Source organism: Neoarius graeffei, chromosome 9, assembly GCF_027579695.1.
Source record: "Neoarius graeffei isolate fNeoGra1 chromosome 9, fNeoGra1.pri, whole genome shotgun sequence".
In the NCBI taxonomy this organism is placed as follows: domain Eukaryota; kingdom Metazoa; phylum Chordata; class Actinopteri; order Siluriformes; family Ariidae; genus Neoarius; species Neoarius graeffei.
In genome coordinates, this window is record NC_083577.1 from 43,198,024 (window position 1) to 43,221,843 (window position 23,820).

The following is a 23,820-nucleotide window of genomic DNA, read 5'->3' on the forward strand; positions in this document are numbered from 1 at the left end:
ATGATGTTTTATAAGATCCATAGTGGAATAAACAGCTCAGTTCATGTTACATGCTTCTGAAATTAAGACTCTTGAAAGAAAAACATTAACATTCTTTGACATGTAATAGCAGCCCCAGGCCTAGTTTAAAAATGTATAGTTTTTCGTAAGAATCAACAGCACTCATTCCTTTTAGCAAAGCTCAAATCACAGCAGCTTAAAGTACTCAGGTTTTGTGAAAAAATTTGTCCTATCTGGAGATAAAGAGCAGAGCCAGTCTTGGCTATAGTCCCAATATCCTCAGTGTATATCAGAGCTTAAGTTACTTTTAACCAGAGGTGAGATATTGATTGTTAATAACACAGTTTCATCTTAAAATGATTTCCATTCTCTTTATTGAATATTTGCAGCAGTACCGCAATGGAGTCGCAATATATTGGGACAGACTTTCATCATCATATTATCTCTAACGTGTATAGCAATACACTTCTCCTCCACCCATGAACAAACTGTTTTTTCCATTCTTTACTTTACAGAAAATATGCGTTTTGAAAAATATTTAACATTGAGTCCTCAGATTTAATACAAAATAGTCAAAAATTCATAATGTATAAAAAGCCAGTGAATGTTTTAATAATGCGTGGGCTCTTGATTAACATACAAGTGGACAGAGACCACCAATTTTTTTTGCATTATTCAATGGTATTTACAGAGCAACAATCATTACACACAGTGCAGATAGCACTGCAGCTCCACAAGCATGGACATGGTGGAAAAATATTCCAAGTGTAACTTGGTGTCAAGTTTAATGAAAGACAAAAGATTGTGCCCCCCCAAAAAAAAAACAACCCACAATCAAACAGAAGTTGTCATGTGCACCTTCATAAATTTTGATTGTGATCTTTTTAGCATCAGAATTATGCAAGTTTTTCCTGCAAACACACTTCAAGTGCTATATAATTTTGCATAGTTCACTTCTTAAGCGAGCAGAAATGTGTGTACTGCCTTAAAAAAACAAAAACAAAAAAAACAGCAGTTACGCACCCCACCCATAACAGCCTTGGTTGGGTGTGTCCAACACAAGCACTACCTCCGTTTACTGTCGGTTCAGTGATGAGAGTCTTTTGACAGCCAACCTTTAACAATTTGGATAACTGACATTATGTGTCACCTGGCGAATATAAGACACTTCTGGACACCACCTGGATCGCAACAAAAGATACAACGAGGTGCTTCTCCATTGGAATAATTTGCTATTCTCGTTGTCTTAATTTCTCCAAACGATGTAAATTATTTTTCTTATTGCATGTCTCAAGATATTTTACCACTATGGTGATGTCCATGCCAAAACAGTTTTTATAAACTGACCTGAGTGCTTACATACAAATGGAGATGATTTCATACAGCATAAGCAAGCAACTTCTGTTCCAAGCATGCAAACAATAAAACAGAGCTGTTTTTGGCCTTTAGCCACACACAATTATCAGACCAATATAACCCACTTAACACCTACAGTGTCTGTCTGCATTTGACACAGAATTGGAACACTGTCAAAATGTCACTGCTGGACTAGCACACCACTTTAAGACCAAACAAAAAACATATGAAAGGTATATAGATCTTGCAAGATGTGTAGATCCTGGGAGTTTTGGAAGCCTAAGACAGCAATGTGTTGATAAATGACTTGGTAAAGACAGGAAAGCAAATAAAATAGAACCACTATCTGAACAGCAATCATCACTAAACCCCGACAGAATTTCAGCTTTCTGGAAACAAGAGTAGGAGTAAATCACCCTTTGAGAGATGACCAAAAGGAAAAAAAAGTTTTCAAAAAAAAGTAGAGCATAGTATCTGGCACACAGCCTGGAAAGCTTCTCCTTATTGTTCTGCAACTGAGAATAAATGATTGCAAGTCTGTATTAGCAAACTCATATGAAGAGCTTTAGTTAACAGAGACGTGTATAATTTTTTTGGATTCTTTTTTACATTTTGTTTCCTAGCACAGATTCTCTGCAGATTACATGTCCAGTAAAGCATATTAAAAATATCAGAGGGAAAAAAACAAACAAACAAACAAAAAACCTGCACACTGCTTCAGGCAGCCACTGCTGAAATTTACCAGCTCAAATTCAAGCATCTGAATCAATGCATCACTCTCAATATTTAATGTAAGTAATATTCATTTCTCTTAAAATAGTATGTAATTTTGAAAACAAAACGCTACTTATCCCATCCTTTAAGGTGCAGGGAATAAGAAGCTTTACACACATTTGCTTGATTCATACTATGTGTAATAGTAGCTCCTTACTAGAGGAGGATCTTTCCTGTGACAGACGCCATACTGAATTATTTCTTCAACAGAAGGTGCAACAACACTTTGCATAACTATAACACTTATTTAGCGTTCATTAAAAACGTGTGATATATAAAACATTCATAAGGTGTCATTAATATGCCATGTCAGGGAAGGCCTTCCAGAAAGTACTCAATAGTAGAGTTTGGATTAAAAAAAAAGGCATCCCATACATGTAGGAGGTGCTTCATGTTTGTCCTGAAACCTTTTTACAAATGAGTTTGTAGTACATGATACAACACAAAGATCGTTTTTATAAGAAGGAAAAAAGGTTATTGGCATATCATAGGGTTTTTTTTGTTGTTGTTGTTTTTGTGGTGGTGGGGTGTTTTTCTTTTTTATAAATTTTCATACGCCTGAAGAAATTGCACACCTGAATGGAATACTTTTAGACATTAAATGCCCTGTGCAAACAAACTTTTCACTGTGTAGCTTGCATAACTCATGAGCATACGCTGCAGCATTGTGGTAGACAGCGTGGTAGGCTCTTCCTGTCTTCAGCAGGCCTGATTTTGCCTTGAAGCACATTCAGTAACTGATGAACTGCCAGAGAGGTGTAGGAGTTTGGAGAGTAGGTTAAATTTGGACAGTGCTGCAAAGTCAGAGGAAATTCAGAGAGAGTTTCATTTCCTGCTTGAACTTTGGGTTAAGCTCTTTGAGCAGAGTGTCGATCTGATAAGCTAAATATTTTGGTTTTTGGCGGCCGATGGCGTCACTGCCGCTTTTGTTGTGTTCCTTCAGGAAAAGTTCTCCGGCAAGCTCAAAGTCACACTGCCTGCCAGTCTCAAAGCGTACGCTGACATCAAGGCAGCAATCCTCCTTACACAGCCATGAGTCATACTGCACTTTGGAAAAAAACTACATTCGTCTTTTTTTCAAGTGTTTTCAACACCACTGACACTAAGTCAAGGTATCTGTTCTATGCAGCAACCACGATCCCGAAACCTGAAGTGAATTTAGTACAGTGGAGTAAAGCAAGTCTGACAGGACTTTTGGGGCACTATTTTGTAGGCGCGGGTGTACAGAGAAAGTTGATGCTACCAGCAAGGCGCATTTTGCAGAAAGCTAAAAATTTGTTATACTACCTCCCCAGAATCAACTCTTGATCTTCATGGTCAGTTTGACATGTTCGTAAAGTTCAAACCCCTTGAAAGTTATGCTAGGGACTACCAAGGAAAAATTCCACAACCCCTCAGTACTCCACCATGCATGAATGGTAAGCTACATGTCTGGTATGATGTTCAGTAAGGACACGTTTGCTAACTCAGGCTTATTTGTTGGCTGCTTTGGTTTTGCTGTTGCTGCTCATCTTCAGCTGGGTCATCTCCATGTCAGCTGCGTCTGCAGGGAGGCTGTTGCGCATGCGCTCAATAGTCTTCTGGTAGTTGGCCTTCTCCTGCTCCAGCGAGCGGATCATGTGCTTCATCTGGCTCTCGCGTGCCAGGAAGCTCTCTACACTGTTCTCTAGACCCTGGATTTTCACCCGTGCTGCCTGACAAACACACACACACAGACACACAGATCTTAGAACCATAGAGTATATGCAAGTTACTATATGCCTCAATGCGCATTTTTGTAGTATCCATCAAAAGGACAGTGTGAGAGACTTTCCTGATGGCCATTAGCTACCACAGGGAGGACAGCATGAAATATCAAGATAAATGATGTATGCTTGATAGATGATTACCGGTATTGAGATTATCGGTCAGCTTTTCTTTTTCAGAAGATAAATCAAGCCTCACTCTGTTAATGGACACTTGCTGGTTCTATTACAAATTATATTACTTACTACAAATTTGATAATTTCTATTACATTCCATTACAAATTCTCACCAACAGCAGACTTTAGGTCTTTACAATTCACTGTCAAAGCATAAAATCCCAGCAGTGCACAAAGTTAAGAAATCTCCAGGTGCTACTCGAAGCTTGGCCAAAGCAATGAAACAAAAATAGACTACCATTTCTGCAAGTCAACATATATCTGCAAGTGTTCTCAAAAGTCTAGTTCAAGAGGAGATTCTCTGGCAGATGCTTTGACACAGATGTTACGAGTTGTATTTTTTTTTTTTTGGTCATTTCAGAACTCCACAAGTAATGATAATGCTGCCACCTATTGGCATTTATCAAACACAACCATAGGCTGTGCATTTTTTTTTTTTTACACATCCCTAACTTTATTACATATTAAAAACCATATCCCTAAATATATTTGATAAGAACATGATAAGCATTCTGAAGAGTCTAAAAAAAAGCCATACCTGCAGTTTCTCTAGCAGATCCATATTTTGCTTCTTGAGCTGGGCATTGGTCTTTTCCAGTTTGTCCAGCCTGTCTGATTCCTCTGAAAGTGGAATGGCGTCCACCATCTCGTCCTGTAGGACGTGGTACTCCACCTCATAGGCGTGCAGTTGCTTCGAGATGTCCATCTCTAAAGCCTGCCGCACAACATTGCACTCCAGCCATTAGTACGAGTCATCCAATGTCCGCAACAATCTAACAGAACTAATATGTAGAAACTCAAACGTGTTTAAGACAACCTGATCCTCATGTGCTATAGGAGTAAGCTAAAACATGATGGAGAATTATGGTTGGTTCATATCATCAGCTCAGGCGTGACTAACATAACATGGGCAGTAAAAATAGGAAATGCCTGTGAATAACTGTAAAGTGCCCTGTGTAGTTCTCTATTTGTTCTGCAAACAGTCACATGATATTGTATTGCCTTTGTGACTAAACCCCATGTTGACAGGGTGTGGTTTTCTGACTTACTCTCCCACTAAAATGCACAGAAAAGTGACCTTCTATTTGTACCTCTGTGATTGTCTCTTCCATCTGGTTCTGTGTGAGGGTGGGTATGGTGGTCTTAAGGTAGTCTACAATGCTCTCAAAGCTGTCACACTCCAGTATCTCTCCCTCATGGTTGCTCAGCAAACACAGCGCCACCTTAAAAATCACCTCTGTGCCCTGGACAAACAGCAGGTCTGCCAAACACAATGCATGTACATTCATAAAATGTGCAGAAAGAAATAAGCAAGTGACTGTAAATAAAATAAAACTAGCACCCTAATCTCTACAACTCTGTCTCGTGGTCTAAGAACTGCCCCGGAGTTAAACAGCACCATACAAACAGCAGCTGAGAACAGACTCATACCAAAGATGCGGGAGACGAAACCAAGTGGGAACTGAGAGGCGAAAAGTGTGAGGAACCAAGGCGCAGCATACAGGCTAGGGCTGATCTCATGCTCCTCCAGGTGCGAATACAGACCACGGTGGTAGTCATGCAGCAGCCGGGACAACTGGTACATCTGAATCTAGACGGACACAAAAGAGGGAGGGTCAGGAGGGTGAACTCTGATCAGGCAGAGGCACTGAGAGCTGCTTGTAGCTGTTGAATCTTCCTCTAGTTTGAAGGATTAAACATTAGCACAGCTGATGATGAATAATCAGAGAGCAGGTAGGAGGTGGGGTTGAATGAACAACCGTTTGAAAGTTGAGAAGACACAGCTGAGAAGGAGATTTGGTGTACCTTAATGGATTACCCAGAACAGACAAATGTTTATGAGGAAATTTTTATAGAGCATTTAAAAGCTGTTTACTATAGCACACCCTCACAATATAACACTTACTACAGTCCTCGTATCATTTCTGCATTTTAGAGATCTAATGGTTCAACTGCAGTAAATCAGTAACTTATTTCCTGTACTACTGTTTCCGCTGAATCTTAAAAAAAAAAAAACCTGTCCGGCTGCATTCTTCATGCACGTGACAAACAAATTAGGGCCTACGTATATACTATAAGCAGAAAAGGTGTGGCATTAAGGACTAAAGCAAGTTCAGTGCTCTGACCTGCAGGGAGATCATATCAGGCCTGTACTGGCGCCGGAGCCCTAAATCGTACATTAGAAATTTCAGCATGTCGAAGGCCTGCTCCTCGCTCATGTGTAGCAGCAGCACTCCAGCCACGAAGCTGATGCCCTGGCAGTAGCCCACCTCTGTGTCCAGTAGAGAGTAGGCCTTCAGCAGGTTATAGAGACACAGCTGGCCTGCACCCAGCTGTGCACTGAAGTACTGGTGTGTGGGGAATGTGCGACCTGCAGGACAGAGGAAAATAACCATGTCACTGCAGATGCAAGTCTAACTGGACAAGCCAGGCATTTATTTTGGCTTCATTATCCACACTAAACAGAAACATCGATTTATTGATTCCATTTTAGGGAAAGAGTGCACATGATAGTCTTGTAATTGTTTTTACTCATGCCATTTTAGAGAAGCAGTTTAGAAGCACTGAAGATTACACCATTTCCACCTTTACCACAAATACAGTACTGATGTCCACTGAAGTGACGAGACTAATGTAGCTATGAAAAACAGGAAACTACAAGTTTACCTGTCTACGAGTTTACCTGTCTAAATCCCACTCAATAATAGTAATATTTGTATAAAGGCAGCTTCATAAAGTGGTATTTACATTAAAAAATTATTACAATATCCACAGTTGGTTTAATGGCATATAGTCATTTTTATACCTGTAGATGTGGAAGCATCTAGAAGCAGGTAATGCAATGTCAGAAACCATATAAGCAAGTCTCTTTGAGATACTGAACAACTTCACCAGGGCTGAGACAAACGTGGTGATTTAGCAATGCGGTTTGCATTAATACTACAAGCTTCACTTAAATGTTAGCTATTATAAGCCTCATGTCCAATGCAAAACAAAAGAAGCAAATGTGTCATTAGCTAATTGACGGCATTTAAGGTACGGATGAAACTGAGTAAACTTCATTTTTGGAGTAATATACTGCCAATATGATTTGCAATTTGATTGATTCATTTTCTTAACCCTCTGGGGTCCGAGGGTATTTTCTGGCACTAATGATTTTGGCATGCTTTAATGTTGTCAATTTCAACAAATCTAAGCAGTATTTCCAGTCATATTACGTTTTTCTATTCAGCACAAGTTCAGCTACAATAATCTCTATATAGTATATGCATCATGATTGTGCTTTAAAAAAATAGATAAATGAAAATGTTGTAAAAAGAAGCTTTAAAACTGTGTTGGAATGTGTGAAAAACACTACCTTACCCATCGTGACAAACCATTTTGATCACTTGACCTGATGGGATAAAGAGTTGGCAGTGGGAGGGGTGTTCACTCTTCTCATTAAATGGAATGGAATTTTTTACTCTTCTCATTGAATCCCCCTCCCACTGCCAACCCTTTATCCAAAAACAATAGGACATACATTTTTTGATAGCCAGTTGATTGTCCAAATCAATGGAGCAGATTTAAGTTTTTGTGCTTGATACATTCCTAAGACTGAAAAGAATCACCAAGTGACCAAAACGGTTCGTCACAATGGGTAAGGTCATGTTTTTTCACACATTCCAACACAGTTCTAAAACTACTTTTTACATCTTCATTTATTTATTTTTTAAAAGTACAATAATGACATACATACTACATATATATTATTGTAGCTGAACTTCTCACCTCATTCTCATTATCTCTAGCCGCTTTATCCTGTTCTACAGGGTCACAGGCAAGCTGGAGCCTATCCCAGCTGACTACGGGCGAAAGGCGGGGTACACCCTGGACAAGTCGCCAGATCATCACAGGGCTGACACAGACACAGACAACCATTCACACTCACATTCACACCTACAGTCAATTTAGAGTCGCCAGTTAACCTAACTTGCACGTCTTTGAGCACCCGGAGGAAACCCACGCGGACACGGGGAGAACATGCAAACTCCACACAGAAAGGCCCTCGCCGGCCACAAGGCTCGAACCCGGACCTTCTTGCTGTGAGACGACAGCGCTAACCACTACACCACCGTGCCGCCCTGTAGCTGAACTTGTGCTGAATTAAAAAAAAAAGGTTATATGACTGAAAATACTGCTTAGATTTGTTGAAATTGACATCAGAGAATACCAAAATTATTAGAGTACCAGAAAAAGACGAAGAAGAAAAAGAGCAAACAAGTGACAGTGCGTGTTTTATTTAGCTCCTCAAGCACGCAAATATGCACTACACCGCACACATATCAACCAATATGCTCATAAGAAATATTTGCACTTACGAGTTCAGCTTTGGCTGGATTGAGTCGAAGTTCAAAATGACACCACTCATCATCAGTTCTCAAGACTGAATTGAATCGCTGTCCTGAATCATCCGAAGCGCCTCCTGAGCATCAACTCCACGTGCCATCTCGCAACAAGTTTTACCTCCAAACAAGTAACTTAAACTATAGCTGACAGATTTTATCCTGTTTACAGTGGGCGTTTCCACCACAAAAGAGAAACCAATCAAAACCGAAAGAGTGAACATGATCATCATGCCATTACCATGTGAATAGTCTTTTATGAATGGGTAAGCAGGCACTCAGCGCTCTGACTCCGGTGTGACTGAGGAAGGTGACAAGTTTTAGGTTTCATCTAATTTAGGTAATTTAAAAAATATAATATTATTTGGTAGTGGGCACATAGGAAAGTGTAAAGTATAAAGCTTCTGTCAATATGTTTATCATGCTTGTATGATAAAAACTCGAAAATATTTATCTCAATACAGGACCTACTCATTCTAAACCTGCCAAGCTTTGCCGGCGAAGCTCTCGACCCCAGGGGATTAAACATGAAAACTTTAAGGATACAGAAAAGCAGTTCCAATTAGTATCTGATCACAATACAATATGCAAGTTTTGGACTTTTTAGCTTTATATGTTTGTTATTAGTCATTTTAATACTGCAGTGAACTGCAGTGGTGGGATCAGTGAGACAAGTTCTAAAGCACTGGTCAGAGGTCATGAGGCATATCCAGTACCCAGGTCCACCAGGATGGCATGCTGCTGTGTGGTGAGCTGCTTGAGCAGGTCCTGGTAGGGCGTGTCAGGAGGCTGCTGCCGCTGAGGTAGACGATGACGCAGGCGATACTGCTGAGAGAGGAGCAGCCACACCTCACCTCGCCGACATTTTGGGACACCTTTACACAAAACCACACATGTGCATGAATACACAGAAGGTTGTACAGGATTAACGGATTTATTTCTGTTGAACGGACCAGCAAGAAATCTGATATTGATAGATACTGATACAATAGCTTCTGTATGATAATGTGAGTAGGGGTAATATTGCAATTACCCTGGCAGAGAGCAGTGTGGATCTCGTCTTTGTCCCACTGCACTTTGGTCCTGCAAGGCACATTCAGCTTTTTCTCCCACAGAGCCTGCACCTCTGTAGGACACTCCCCCACCTCCTGGTAGTCCAGCTTCATCTTACGGATGTGCAGCTCATCTCGGCTAGCTAAATATGAAGCGTACACACATACAAACTCTCAGTTGTCAATCTCCCACCCTAATTTCACAGCAATGCTGAATAAGATAACAGTTTAGTAGAAAAGCCACTCAGATCAGATCAGTTAAGGCAACAGAGCTAAGAACAGGTACATGGCCATCAGTAGGCCCGTTATCTACTGTCCCCGTAAGGACAGAACAGTTAGAGATGCCAAATAATGAACCTCTTGTGTTCTTGCTCTGGCATAAGCATTTCTACTTCTAACATTAGCAGGAGAAAATGGCACTTAAAGGTCCCATGGCATGGTGGTTTGTTGATGCTTTAAACGGGCTCGTGGAGGTTTCCGGATGTTATATCCGCAGCCTTTCTCAAAATGAACCCTCGGCAAGTAGATATAGCCTCCTGGGAGAAAGCCCCATTTCAGCGCTTTTCCCAGTGCATCGTTTCGCTAATGAGAAGCAGGAGGCGGGGAAGGGTAGAGGGTGGGGGCGGGTCTTATCATTAATATTCACGACATGTAAACGTGTTACCTCTGATTGGCTAACAGCACTGTGACGCTACCTCCAGTGGGTCAGAACAAGCGGATGTGGGTGTCTTACTATGGCGAGAGAGAAGGAACAAACCGCGAAGGGAAAAATACCGCGCGCTGACGTCATTAAGGTGCGACGCGAGGAAATAAAATAAATTCAACAAATGTTTGGGTTTTTACTGAACAAACAAACAAATAAAATGAACGAGTGACTTAAAAAAAAGAATGTGGGTGTCTTTGTAAAAACTGTTTTGATTGGCTATTATAACAGAGCATGCTGCATGCTTTTTGGTTTTGTAGCGCAGAGTACCTGGCTAACTGCAGGAAGCGGTTAGCTGCACAGCTAATGTAGCCATTGCAAGGCTAACGTGGCACCGATTTTAAAACACGGCAAAACATAAGTTCATAAGTTACAGTCAATTTCCAGACTAAACTCAGTTTAACAGAGCATGCTGCATGTTTTTTGGTTTTGTAGCGCAGAGTACCTGACTAACTGCAGGAAGCGGTTAGCTGCACAGCTAATGTAGCCATTGCAAGGCTAACGTGGCACCGATTTTAAAACACGGCAAAACATAAGCTCATAAGTTACAGTCAATTTCCAGACTAAACTCAGTTTAACAGAGCATGCTGCATGCTTTTTGGTTTTGTAGCGCAGAGTACCTGGCTAACTGCAGGAAGCGGTTAGCTGCACAGCTAATGTAGCCATTGCAAGGCTAACATGGCACCGATTTTAAAACACGGCAAAACGACTTAGTTATACACTTACTTGTTCGGTGTTTGTGGCTGATGCGGCAGGGATGCTTGGTACGGACCCAGGCTTCAGTGACAGTTGATGTGCAAAACCTGCCCTGTACTGTCCCAAGTTGTGGAAACATTCATCAGGAAAATGCTTCCGACAAACATACACCGTCTTAGGTAGACTCGACGGCGTATTATTGGAGTAAATAAAATTAAGCCACTGCGTCTTCAGGGGCTCTCCCGTCGGCAGTAAAAACAGACTCCTTTCTGTGTTGTCACATCCATGTACAGCGCAACTTCCATGTTTGGTGGCAACTTTTGAGCTGGGCGGGCAATCCATACAGTGGGTGGGAATCCAGAGGGGGGGCGTGGGGATCATCTCCCTTGCTGACGTGGGCAAGGGAAGAGTTTATCAACGCACCGTTTTGACGCGCCATTCTCAAATGTTGGACATAGTTTGGTTTACACATTATGAAATTTCTAGCCACTGGGGTGACTTAAGAAGGTCAGAGGAACTCATTTTAACGTTAAAAAACCTCAGAAAGTGAAAATTTCATGCCATGGGACCTTTAAGCATCTACTGCAGCTGTACTAATATCTACAATATGCAATGCATTTAGAACGTATTAAGCTTCTACTTAAAAAATATCAAACTTTTCAACAAGACAATCAGGCAAATATGGATGAGACAAGCAAATGACTAAAATGCACTCTTCTGTTTGGTTAACACACATTTGAATTTTGCAGTTAGTTAATCTGCTCAAGATGAATTGCAGTCTTTTAATCTCTGCTTGTGAGTCAATATACTGGCATGCCATTGGTTAAAGGCAAACAAAACCCAAAAAAAACCTCCTTTATACTGAAAGATAATATCCATACAAGACAAGTTCAAGTGTTCACTTGTTCATATTTGTACCTGTATACTGTGTACAGATTTTATTTTAAAAGAAAAACAGCGTCCCTGGGTGCTGCCATCTCACTCTCTCCAAGGTTCAAATATCGCGCTGGGAGTACAAATTATGCAAGAGAATACAAGATTGTAACGTCACTTACCCACCACATGACGTACCGAGGCTGAGATCTAGTGGAGATATATATATATATATATATATATATATATATATATATATATATAAAAAACACATTTTATATATACATATACATACATACACATACAGTGGTGCTTGAAAGTTTGTGAACCCTTTAGAATTTTCTATATTTCTGCATAAATATGGCCTAAAACATCATCAGGTTTTCACACAAGTCCAAAAAGTAGATAAAGAGAACCCAGTTAAACAAATGAGACAAAAATATTATACTTGGTCATTTATTTATTGAGGAAAATGATCCAATATTACATATCTGTGAGTGGCAAAAGTATGTGAACCTTTGCTTTCAGTATCTGGTGTGACCCCCTTGTGCAGCAATAACTGCAACTAAACGTTTCCGGTAACTGTTGATCAGTCCTGCACACCGGCTTGGAGGAATTTTAGCCCATTCCTCCGTACAGAACAGCTTCAACTCTGGGATGTTGGTGGGTTTCCTCACATGAACTGCTCGCTTCAGGTCCTTCCAGAACATTTCCATTGGATTAAGGTCAGGACTTTGACTTGACCATTCCAAAACATTAACTTTATTCTTCTTTAACCATGCTTTGGTAGAACGACTTGTGTGCTTAGGGTCGTTGTCTTGCTGCATGACCCACCTTCTCTTGAGATTCAGTTCATGGACAGATGTCCTGACATTTTCCTTTAGAATTCGCTGGTATAATTCGGAATTCATTGTTCCATCGATGATGGCAAGCCTGGCCCAGATGCAGCAAAACAGGCCCAAACCATGATACTACCACCACCATGTTTCACAGATGGGATAAGGTTCTTATGCTGGAATGCAGTGTTTTCCTTTCTCCAAATATAACGCTTCTCATTTAAACCAACAAGTTCTATTTTGGTCTCATCCATCCACAAAACATTTTTCCAATAGCCTTCTGGCTTATCCACGTGATCTTTAGCAAACTGCAGATGAGCAGCAATGTTCTTTTTGGAGAGCAGTGGCTTTCTCCTTGCAACCCTGCCATGCACACCATTGTTGTTCAGTGTTCTCCTGATGGTGGACTCATGAACATTAACATTAGCCAATGTGAGAGAGGCCTTCAGTTGCTTAGAAGTTACCCTGGGGTCCTTTGTGACCTCGCCGACTATTACACGCCTTGCTCTTGGAGTGATCTTTGTTGGTCGACCACTCCTGGGGAGGGTAACAATGGTCTTGAATTTCCTCCATTTGTACACAATCTACCTGATTATGGATTGGTGGAGTCCAAACTCTTTAGAGATGGTTTTGTAACCTTTTCCAGCCTAATGAGCATCAACAACGCTTTTTCTGAGGTCCTCAGAAATCTCCTCTGTTCATGCCATGATACACTTCCACAAACATGTGTTGTGAAGATCAGACTTTGATAGATCCCTGTCCTTTAAATAAAACAGGGTGCCCACTCACACCTGATTGTCATCCCATTGATTGAAAACACCTGACTCTAATTTCACCTTCAAATTAACTGCTAATCCTAGAGGTTCACATACTTTTGCCACTCACAGATATGTAATATTGGATTATTTCTCTCAATAAGTTAATGACCAAGTATAATATTTTTGTCTCATTTGTTTAACTGGGTTCTCTTTATCTACTTTTAGGACTTGTGTGAAAATCTGATGATGTTTTAGGCCATATTTATGCAGAAATATAGAAAATTCTAAAAGGGTTGACAAACTTTCAAGCACCACTGTACATACACACATGGCCAAAAGTTTTGAGACTGACACAAATTTTGGTTTTTCACAAAGTTTGCTGCTTCACTGGTTTTAGATCTTTTTGTCAGATGTTTCTGTGGTATACTGAAGTACAATTATAAGAATTTAAGTTTCAAAGGCTTTTATTGAAAAATACATCAAGTTTATGCAGAGAGTCAATATTTACAGTGTTGACCCTTCTTTTTCAAGACTCCTGCTATTCGCCCTGGCATGCCGGATATCAACTTCTGGGCCAAATCCTGACTGATGGCAACCCATTCTTGCACACGCACACACGTAAACAGAGAGCACACACATACCCAGCTTTTGGAAGCCTTTTGCTGCCTATAAACATTACATCACTGGCTACACATAGTGTTTAGGGTTTTTTTTTCTTGTTTGTTTTCCAAAAAATGTAAATTTCCTTCTATTTTTAATGACATTCTTGTTTGGTTTTATTCACTGAGAAAAGTTATCTTTTTAGACCACAAGAATTGCACTGCTATGACAACAAGCATTATTTTACGAGTATCTGTGTCAATACTGTGTATGCGTTATCTAGCTGAGTGAGATTCACACGCCATAAAATTGAAGTCTGTTGATTCGCATATTTTATTGCCAGTAGAAATCACATGGTTACAGAAAATTTCTGATTAGATTTTTAGAATTATAAGACTTTGGTCACATATACATTACAGCACAGTGAATTTCTCTCTCTGCAATTAATCCATCTGAAGCAGTGAACACACACACACACACACACACACACACACACACACACACACAGAAGTGGTACGCGGGGATTTATTTATTTATTTTTTTAAATGGCTCTGTGTTACTGAGGTAAATGGCGTTTGTGTGTGTGGTTACGTCACAAGCAGATATCCAGTTTCAGTGCAAATGGCTGCATCCAGGTAAGCCTATTTTTAGCAAGATCATAACTTTTAAAATGAATAAATTGCTATAAAGTTTGATTTTTCATTTAAATGTTCGGGGGGCACATCAGGGCACTTACCGTGATCGGCAAACGGCATTTATTTTGGGGTTTTGTTTAACTTTAAAGGCGCGGCAGACTGTTCATATATAGCCAAGCCTTTCCTCCCTTTCTTACCTTCTGCTCAAAACAAGCATTTTCAGTTTCTGCCGTCCTCGACATGGGTGACTCAGACACATAAATGCATGATGTGAAGCATAGAGAAGAGGGGAATGGAAGAGTGTGGCTGTCACTTGAGGAAAAAGATTACTGTGACCATTTGTAGCCAATAGAGGGCAATATTTTACAAATAAATTTAAATCCATCTAAAGATTTAAAGTGCAAAACATAATCCATGACTGTCAATACACTTAATAGTAATAAGTGAATTCCTCTTCTATGCAAAGTTTCTATACAAACTGTATGATGCAGGTGGCATGTCAATGATGATACTTTCCTACAGATATGCAAACTTAATCCAACTTTGCTTTCCAGGGTAAATATACACTGCCCAGCAAAAAAATAAAAATAAAAAATAATCCAACCCAACCCCTCGCGCACACAAATATTTCGCTGAACCGCATTTAGGTTTGATTAGCAGCCATTCACTGTGGTATTGTTTCAACAACCTTATGCAACATCACAACATATATTTCCATGCTGAGATGAATTAATTTTATGCTGAGAGCTTGTCTTGATGACAGGAGAGTTGAACCACATCCGTAAAGTCTTCACCAGCACATCCTAAAGACTTTCACAGGGGTTAAGGTCAGGACTCCTGACCTTAATTGTGACCAGTTCATGCGTGAAAATGATTCCTCATGCTCCCTAACTATCCTTATGCCCTTTTATGTCCGTGCCATCAGGGAAGAAAAAAAACAAACATTGATGGGATAACCTGGTCACATTCAGTAAATGCAGGTCATCAGTTTACTTCATTTTATTGCTGTATAATGCTGCTGAGCCTCAACCTGACCAACTGAATTAACCCCACATCATAACACAGTCTCCAGAAGCTTGTACAGTGGCCACTATGTATGATGGGTTTGTCACTTCACGAGCTTCCCTTCTTACGCTGATGCTCTGGAATAGGGTAAATATGGACTCCTCAGACCACATGACCTTTTTCCATTGCTCCAGTGTCCAATCTTCATGCTCCTTAGCAGCCTGAAGTCTTTTCATCCAATTAGCCTCACTAACAAGTGGTGTTCTCATGGGCACACAGCTGTTTAGTTCCAATCCTGCGAGTTCCCATTGCATTGTGCATGTGGAAATGATCTTACTTTCACTATTAAATATAGCCATGAGTTCTGTACATTTTTTTTTTAACAATTCAACTTCAAGTAATCTCTGATCACGGTCAGTCAAGATTTTTTTCTGACCACATTTCTTCTGTGAAGTTCATCACTATCCTTCTAGGTTTTACTAATATGTTGGACAATTCTTAACCAAATTCCAGTCATTTCAGCAATCTCCTTAGTTGTTTTCTTGGCTTGATGCAGGCCAATTGTTTGACCTTTCTGAAACACAATAACGTTTTTTCCATGACCATGGGACACGTCTTCTGACATGGTTGTTTAAGAAATGAGAAGCTACTCACTGCATCAGTTAGGGTTAAAAGAATTGTTGCCAGCTGAACATATTACTCGCTGCAGTAATTATCCAATCAATGGCTCTTAAAGAGGAATTGAAGTCATTTTTAAACTTGCTTTATTTCTTAATTAACGTGTTATTCAATTAAATTTTGGGTTTTATTAACCTTATATCGTGACTCATATTGGCATATTATATTACACTTATCGGCCTTTTGGGTTTTTAGCCATGTTGAATGTAGTTCGTATGGTCCATGGCAGGTGTTGCTTATCCGCACGATCTTCACGAGACTTGTGCGAGACTTCAAACGTGAAGTGTCAGCGCCGCCATTTTGAAAACTGTTTACATAGAGGCCAGATCACCATATCATTCCAATTTAGATTAATTTTGAGATTTGCCAGCTTCATCAGTGATGGAGATTATTCCATACGACTTCGAACCAACGTGGAGTAGAGAAAAGTTGGAAAGACGACAGGATAAGGACTAGTCTGTCGCGCTGGTATTTACGTCATTACTCTCGCACAATTAAAACGTGCCAGATCAGGCGGCTGGTGGGTTTTCAAAATAATAAATACATGCATGTATTTTTGTGATAAATACATATTATACTGAGCGCATTTCCCACATAATCCTTACTAAGGTTTTGGACAGCATTACAAAATGGCGTCCCCACTATATAGTGAGTAGGGAGCGATTTCGGACGCAGGGAAAACTTCTGGCTTGATTATGTCAGCATTCGAAGGAGGGCGCGTGCGTCTTTTGACAACGTTGGCAGATGTTGGTCACTTTGATTTCCACTGTACATTTTACTTCCATCCTATGAAGTCTCGCGCAGGTCTCAGCAAATCTCGTTTACAGCCATTGCTTTGACATATGGACTGATATATTACATAGCATATTTCAAACACTCATAACCTGCTATAGCAGTGACAAAATAGCTGCCAGAAATGCATTCCTACATTTTATAAAATGAGATAAATAGAATTTTGAGAATAAAAAAAATTTGCCTTCAGTTCCCCTTTAACTATTTGCTTATTTAAATTCAAATGGCGACTTTTTTTGACCAGGCAGTGTATCTTTGTGATAGAATCGCAAACAGATGCAACAGCATTCATGCCAACAGGAGAAAGCCAAACAACTTCTTGAAAGTAACTGGGCCTCTGTTATTTTGCACCCTATGAGGAATAACAGACACTACAGTGACATTATTGTGTGTGTGTGGGGGGGGGGGCAGGAAACAGTGGCAAATGGGCAAGCACACAGAGTACACAATGTTTCTAGTGCATATGACTATTATATATAGTAGTGTAGTAATATGTAAAAGGTAAAGGATGCTGTCAGGCAGGTCAGGCAATATGTATGTGTCAATGTGCCTGTTTTACACTAACCCTCCAAACGCTGGTTCTCCTTCTCCATGCGGAGGAGGAGAATCTGTTGGTGGATGGCCTTCTTCCACAGACCTCTATAATCAGCAGTGGTGTGGCGTCCGCTCTCTCCTCTCAGGCTCTGAGTGGAGGAGAGCAGCCCGGATAGGGGGTCCTGGTCCAGTTGTACAGCACGGGGAGAAAGCGGCAGCAGCTCACAGCCATCCATATCTACAAGAATCAACCATTACACACACTCACTCATAGTATAGTTCAGTTAAAGGGATTATTTAGTGTTTCATCTCTGTCTACAGAATCTGTAGTGCAAGTCTATTTACCACTAACAACATATTTCACATTCTTCCCCTTACTAAGGGAAAAAAAAAAACACCAACATTGTTAGGGCAGTCAATAAGTGTTTATGCAAAGCATTTTTTTCATTAAAGTTATTATGAAGGCTTCACAGTCGAACTTTTGCTCCTAGACTTCTTTTTCAAGTCCAAGAGCTTGTTGTTTACCATGTGGCACTGGTGGTGCTCGGATTCCACAAAACCTTTAGAAGAGTATAATTACCCAGAATTACTTTTTAACAAATTGTCCCAGTGTTGGAAAGTTACAAAATAAAAGCAATCAACATCCTTCCATGTATGTCTAATCATTGTTACTTTGAATTCATGTTACACTGTACATTTTAACTATTTATTGATAGAATTCAGCGACTCCCGAGTAAAACATTTTCAAGTAAAAAGTTTTTGGCTTTTTTTTCCAAGTACTGAATGAAATTACTATCCATGAAGACTTTCCAGACAATAGATATGGGGTAGATAAAAATTAAACTGAAAAACACCAAGTATTGCTTGAGGAACTGGTCGAATAATCCAGCGAGGCTACATTCCTGTCCTCGAGGAGATGTGCAGTGTGTCGAAACTGATGCACTGCTTTGATGTACTTAAGGTAAGCAGTTCTACAAACACAAAGTTCAACTCTGGCATAAAGTAAAATTAGCTGGTTGATTTGGATGTTAACAATATATTTGGGAGAAATGTTGTGTCTGTACACACATTTGTTCGTGTATGTTTACACACCAGCCTTGTGCATAGAGGCTGAGGCTTTGTTCATGGGTGAAGCCACCCTCAGGAAAATCTTCTGACGCCAAGACACTCTGCGTGGAGTCACTGCAGTCAACGAGTCAGTGCTGCAGCCGGACAGCCTCCTGTTTCTGTCCTCTCCATTACTGTCTCACACACACACACACACACACACACACACACACACACACACACACACGGTCAGGGAGTACATGTTTGTTAATCTCATTAAAGTGGAAATCTTATTTCGAATATTTAACACTAATATGATGAAAACCTTTTCACACTTTGCTACACTTTCCAAATATTAATTTCAAAATTAATCCTTCAATATGATCCATTTTATCTTCTATTTTTAGACATGTTTACTATTTCTTTTATTCAGGAGCTTGGTAGCAAATTTGAATTTCCCTCCGGGGATTAATAAAGTAATTCTGATTTCTTCATCAATAATCTAGTTCAAAGTTAGAAACAAATCTTTAATTTGGAACATTCATTAAAATTACAAATTGGTTTTCCTTCATTTTTACAGCAGACAGAAATAAGATTTTGGATTTGTCGTACGTTGACAGTAAACATGAACCTAAAAGTCATGCATTATATGAATGACAAAGAAAAAATTGGAGATTCTTTCTAAAATATATTAGCAAAAATATTTTGTATTAGCAAGGTAACACAAAGCTCAATGTCATAGTTTAAAAATGTATAGCACACAAAAGCAAAAGGTCATAAGATATTAGTTATGCAATTATCAGAGGAGGAATAACAATTTATTAAATGGCTTCATATGTGATTGACTAGGAAAAAAGCCTACAACAGGAAGGATTAATATGTAAGGATACACTGATTAAAGCACATAAACTCATTCAAAATAGTTAGGACAATGTTTAAGACATCGATTATTCAGGCAAAAGACATATATGTGTTTAGGTACTAAAAGTGAGATTATATGTTACAGACAAAACACATCTACCTTCCAACATCCTTAAATATATACTCACTGATCACTATAACAGGAACACCAGTACCTGTGCACATTCATGCAATTATCCAAATCAGCCAATCATGTGACAGCAGCATGATGCATAAAATCATGCAGATAGAGGCAAAGCGCTTCAGTTAAAGTTCACAGCAAACATCAGAATAAGGAAAAATTTGATCTCGGCGACTCTGACTGTCACATGCTTACTGATGCCAGACGCGCTGGTTTGAGTGTTTCAGAAACCTCCGATTTCCTAGAATTTTCATGCACAACAGTCACTAGTGTTTATACAGAATGGTGCGGAGGAAGAGGAAAAAAAAAAAAGGTTTGAGCTGGCAGGAAGGCTACAGTAACTCAAATAACCACACTTTACCACTACAACCAGCAGAAAAGAATCTCAAATTGTACAACACACCAAACCTCAAGGCGAAAGATCAAATCAGGTTTCACTCATGTCAGCCAAGTTTCTAAAATGCTCAAAACCACCTGTCTGGTGCCAACAACCATGTCTCTGACATCAGTTTTCCTTCATTCTGTCTGATGTGAACATTAACTGAAGCTCTTGACCTGTATCTGCATTGTGCTGTTTCCATGTGATTGGCTGATTGGATAACTGCATGGATGTGCAAGGGGATAAGTGTTCCCAGTGAGTGTATATACACACGTATAGGTTAATCAAATAGCAAATAGTGGACTTAAGAAATTGGGGTGTCAAAGCTCAATCTAACCTGAGCCAGAAATACAAAATTAGAAATACAGTCAATAACAAGGTGTTCATGCTACAACACCCTCACATGAATTTTAAAACTGTTTTCCAACTGGCAATCTTTAAAAAGCAAATAGAAATGTAAGTAAAATAACCTGTCCTCAAATGTGTAATATTTGTTTTAAGGATATTTGAACAGTTCTCTGGCTTTTCTCTCACTGTGTTCTACTTACTTAAACAGAACAAAACAAGCACCCGAAAATAATTCATTTCAAGAAGTCATTTTATTCAGTGAGTCAGGAATCCTTAGTCAAAGTGGCAGTTAATGATTTGAGAAATGAGCTTCAATATCTGAAATAATTATCTTATTGTACAGTGCTTAGCACTGTTGTCTCACAGCAAGCAGGTTTTGGATTCAAACTTGATGACTGACTGAGGACTGTCTGTGTGGAGTTTTCATGTTCTCCTCATGCCTGCATGGGTTTCCTTTGGGTGCTCCAGTTTCCTCCCACAGTCCAAAGACATGTGGATTAAGTCAATTAGATACTCAAAAATTACCCAAAGGTGGGCGGCATGGTGGTGTAGTGGTTAGCACTGTCGCCTCACAGCAAGAAGGTTCTGAGTTCGAGCCCAGTGGCCAATGGGGCCTTTCTGTGTGGAGTTTGCATGTTCTCCCTGTGTCTGCGTGGGTTTCCTCCAGGTGCTCCGGTTTCCCCCACAGTCCAAAGACATGCAGGTTAGGCTAATTGGTGGCTCTAAATTGACCGTAGATGTGAATGTGAGTGTGAATGGTTCTTTGTTTCTATGTGTTAGCCCTGCAATGACCTGGTGACTTGTCCAGGGTGTACCCCGCCTCTCACCCATGGTCAGTTGGGATAGGCTCCAGCTTGCCCACACAGGATAAGCGGTTATGGATAATGGATGGAATGGATGCCCAAAAGGTGTGAATGTGAGCATTTGTCGGTCTGTCTATGTTAGTCCCATGATAAACTAGCAACCTGGCCATAGTGTACCCCACCTCTCACGTAATCTCACTGGCTCCAGCTTCCCCTGCGACCCTCGATGTATATGCCGTATAGATAATGGATGGATGGATGGATGGATGGATGGATGGATGGATATTTGAGATCGGCTGTCTGAATTTTGTTCACACATGAGAAGAAAATTCCTTCAAGCCTGGAAGCTTCCAAGATAACTACACATAGAAGTGTTTGCCCATTACCTTCTGCATTAAGCCGATTATTATTAATGACTTATTTCCATTTTTTATTATTTAATGAAATCATTATTGTTACTTATACCACAGCACCACTGAACTCTCTGATTGTGCAGAAGGGTGTGATTAATTTTTTTATTTATAACAGCATGGATTTGATGGTAGTGTCAGCTGCAAGGCAATCGCAGGTTTATATTAATGCACTCATCCTTATATGTAATGGCCTCTATAGAAACAACATACACAGGGACTTGTATGATGAATGCTGTATATAAAATAATTTTTTTTAAGTGGTGTGTAATGGTTGACATCACGATGTTTTCGGGGAGAAGACATTTCTCCAGTGTCAGTGCTTTGGAGTCAGCAGTAAAGCGTTCTTTAAAGTTTTCAGAAATTAGAAAGTCTTCAGGATTTCCGGAGGACTTCAAGATTTTCTTCAGGAGGACTTTCTGGTTTCCACAGTTATGAAAGGAGTCTCGGGTGTCAGCATTTTTTTTAACCGCCAGTAAGCTGTCTTCAGGACAGAAGAGTTTGCCCTTTCTGGTTTCTCAGTAAACTGACAGGGTGTGATTTTTTTTTTTTGTCTTATTAACTTCAAGACAGACAGAGACAGAAAAGAGAACAACTGTTTATAGCTGCTCTAACTTGCATGATTAGAGAAACTAACTAATTGGTTAAATGGTTAACAGCATGTTGTTTTTGGTCATTAATAAATATTGTAATCATTGGCAAATCACCATGATATAAGTGGAATAACACTTTGGGCTGTGCTGTTATAAGAAAATAATCCTGTTCAGAGTATCATACAGGACATGGATTTTCTTCTTTTAACATATATTATATTTTATATTTATTTATTCTATCCACATTCACTGGATATGAGCAATTGCACGGTCTGATTGGCTACTCTACTACTAGGATATCAGCTCATATACCATGAGTAGAGAAAAACAAAATGGCGGCACATGTTGCTGAACCAACCGAGGACAAAATAAAAACTCTTCCTGAAGGAAAAAAAACAAAAAGTACCCCAAAAAAGCAACAAAATATCCAATAAAAGTATTTGATGGTAAGAATGTATCTTTTTTTTAATTTTTCAAGAATTACTGTAGCATTTTTCACAAAGTGCTACTGTCATTTCGCCGGTTTGTTCACATTGTAGGGCTGTGCCGATAGACGATGCCATCGTCCATCGACGATGGTGGTCATCCATCACGATGGAGAGCCACCATCGTGATACCACGCCCCCTCCTGTCATAAACATGCATATACGGTATCATCTGGGCCTATTTAACCTAAAAAGTTAGTTTTTTGTTAGTTTAGTTAGTTAGTTTTGTTTAATATATAAATATATTATATAACATATATATATATATATATATATATATATATATATATACATATATATATATATATATATATATATATATATATATATATATAAATACATAATTATATAAATCATTATAAAGTAATATCCTATTACCGCTTGTTCACGTAGGCTATGGTGCAGGGACGTGCTAGTGAACATAACGTGGTTACACAAATACAGTATGCTACTAATAATAAATTTCGACTTCATTTTTTAGCCTACACAATACTTTTAATGTAAAATTTGTCATGTTGTTCAAACAAATAGCCACTATTAACGACTTCAGTCGGGAAATATTGCACCTTATCAAACGGCAGTGAAGCGCAGACTTCGGCAGAAGTCAAATAACTTTAATCTGGTAAATAGGCCTACTTTCAGACACAAAATGGTCCACTCTAAGCCATAATGTCAAACCAAATGGAAGAATGAAGGTGATTCTGATAAATGTAAAGACAGTTAAAAAAAAACAATATTAAATCATGATTTTAAAAGCTGGTGCAATAATTCAAACACTAATAAATTGGAAAAAATTAGCGCGTTCAAGTGCGCACTAAAGGCCGAAACGCATCTTCAATTGATATGGTGTAAATAAACAATGAGTAATAGCTTAAGTGTAGTTTCTTCTCATAATTTGAATACTAGTCTTTCATTGTTAGAGCAGATTAATATCTTGCTGTGATCAGCGAGTGCTCGGGGAGGTTCATTTCCACCTGCGCTTTGCGCAGCTCATTTCTCCGAAGCCAGCTGTGCGCAAACGCAGTGTTGACTGCTCGGCAAACTCCAAACGCTCGGTCTGTACTGGCCCTCTGTTGCGCAAGCGAGTTGGTTATGGCCAGGTTCAAATTGTGCC

General features: G+C 39.6%; 1 protein-coding gene across 3 annotated transcripts in view; it reads right to left on the reverse strand.

The window, feature by feature from the left end:
* Positions 1–357: 357 nt before the first annotated feature.
* tbc1d4 (TBC1 domain family, member 4) overlaps positions 358–23,820 on the reverse strand; it is a 66,339-nt gene continuing 42,876 nt past the window's right edge. For all 3 annotated transcript variants that reach the window (XM_060929541.1, XM_060929539.1, XM_060929540.1), the window contains 9 exons: positions 18,692–18,840; positions 17,631–17,837; positions 9,471–9,632; positions 9,154–9,312; positions 6,179–6,423; positions 5,484–5,643; positions 5,144–5,313; positions 4,591–4,767; positions 358–3,824 (listed from right to left, as the gene is read on the reverse strand). In XM_060929541.1, coding sequence (XP_060785524.1) covers positions 3,603–3,824; positions 4,591–4,767; positions 5,144–5,313; positions 5,484–5,643; positions 6,179–6,423; positions 9,154–9,312; positions 9,471–9,632; positions 17,631–17,837; positions 18,692–18,840 — 1,651 coding nt within the window. In that variant the 3' untranslated portion in view covers positions 358–3,602. The remainder of the gene's footprint in view (positions 3,825–4,590; positions 4,768–5,143; positions 5,314–5,483; positions 5,644–6,178; positions 6,424–9,153; positions 9,313–9,470; positions 9,633–17,630; positions 17,838–18,691; positions 18,841–23,820) is intronic.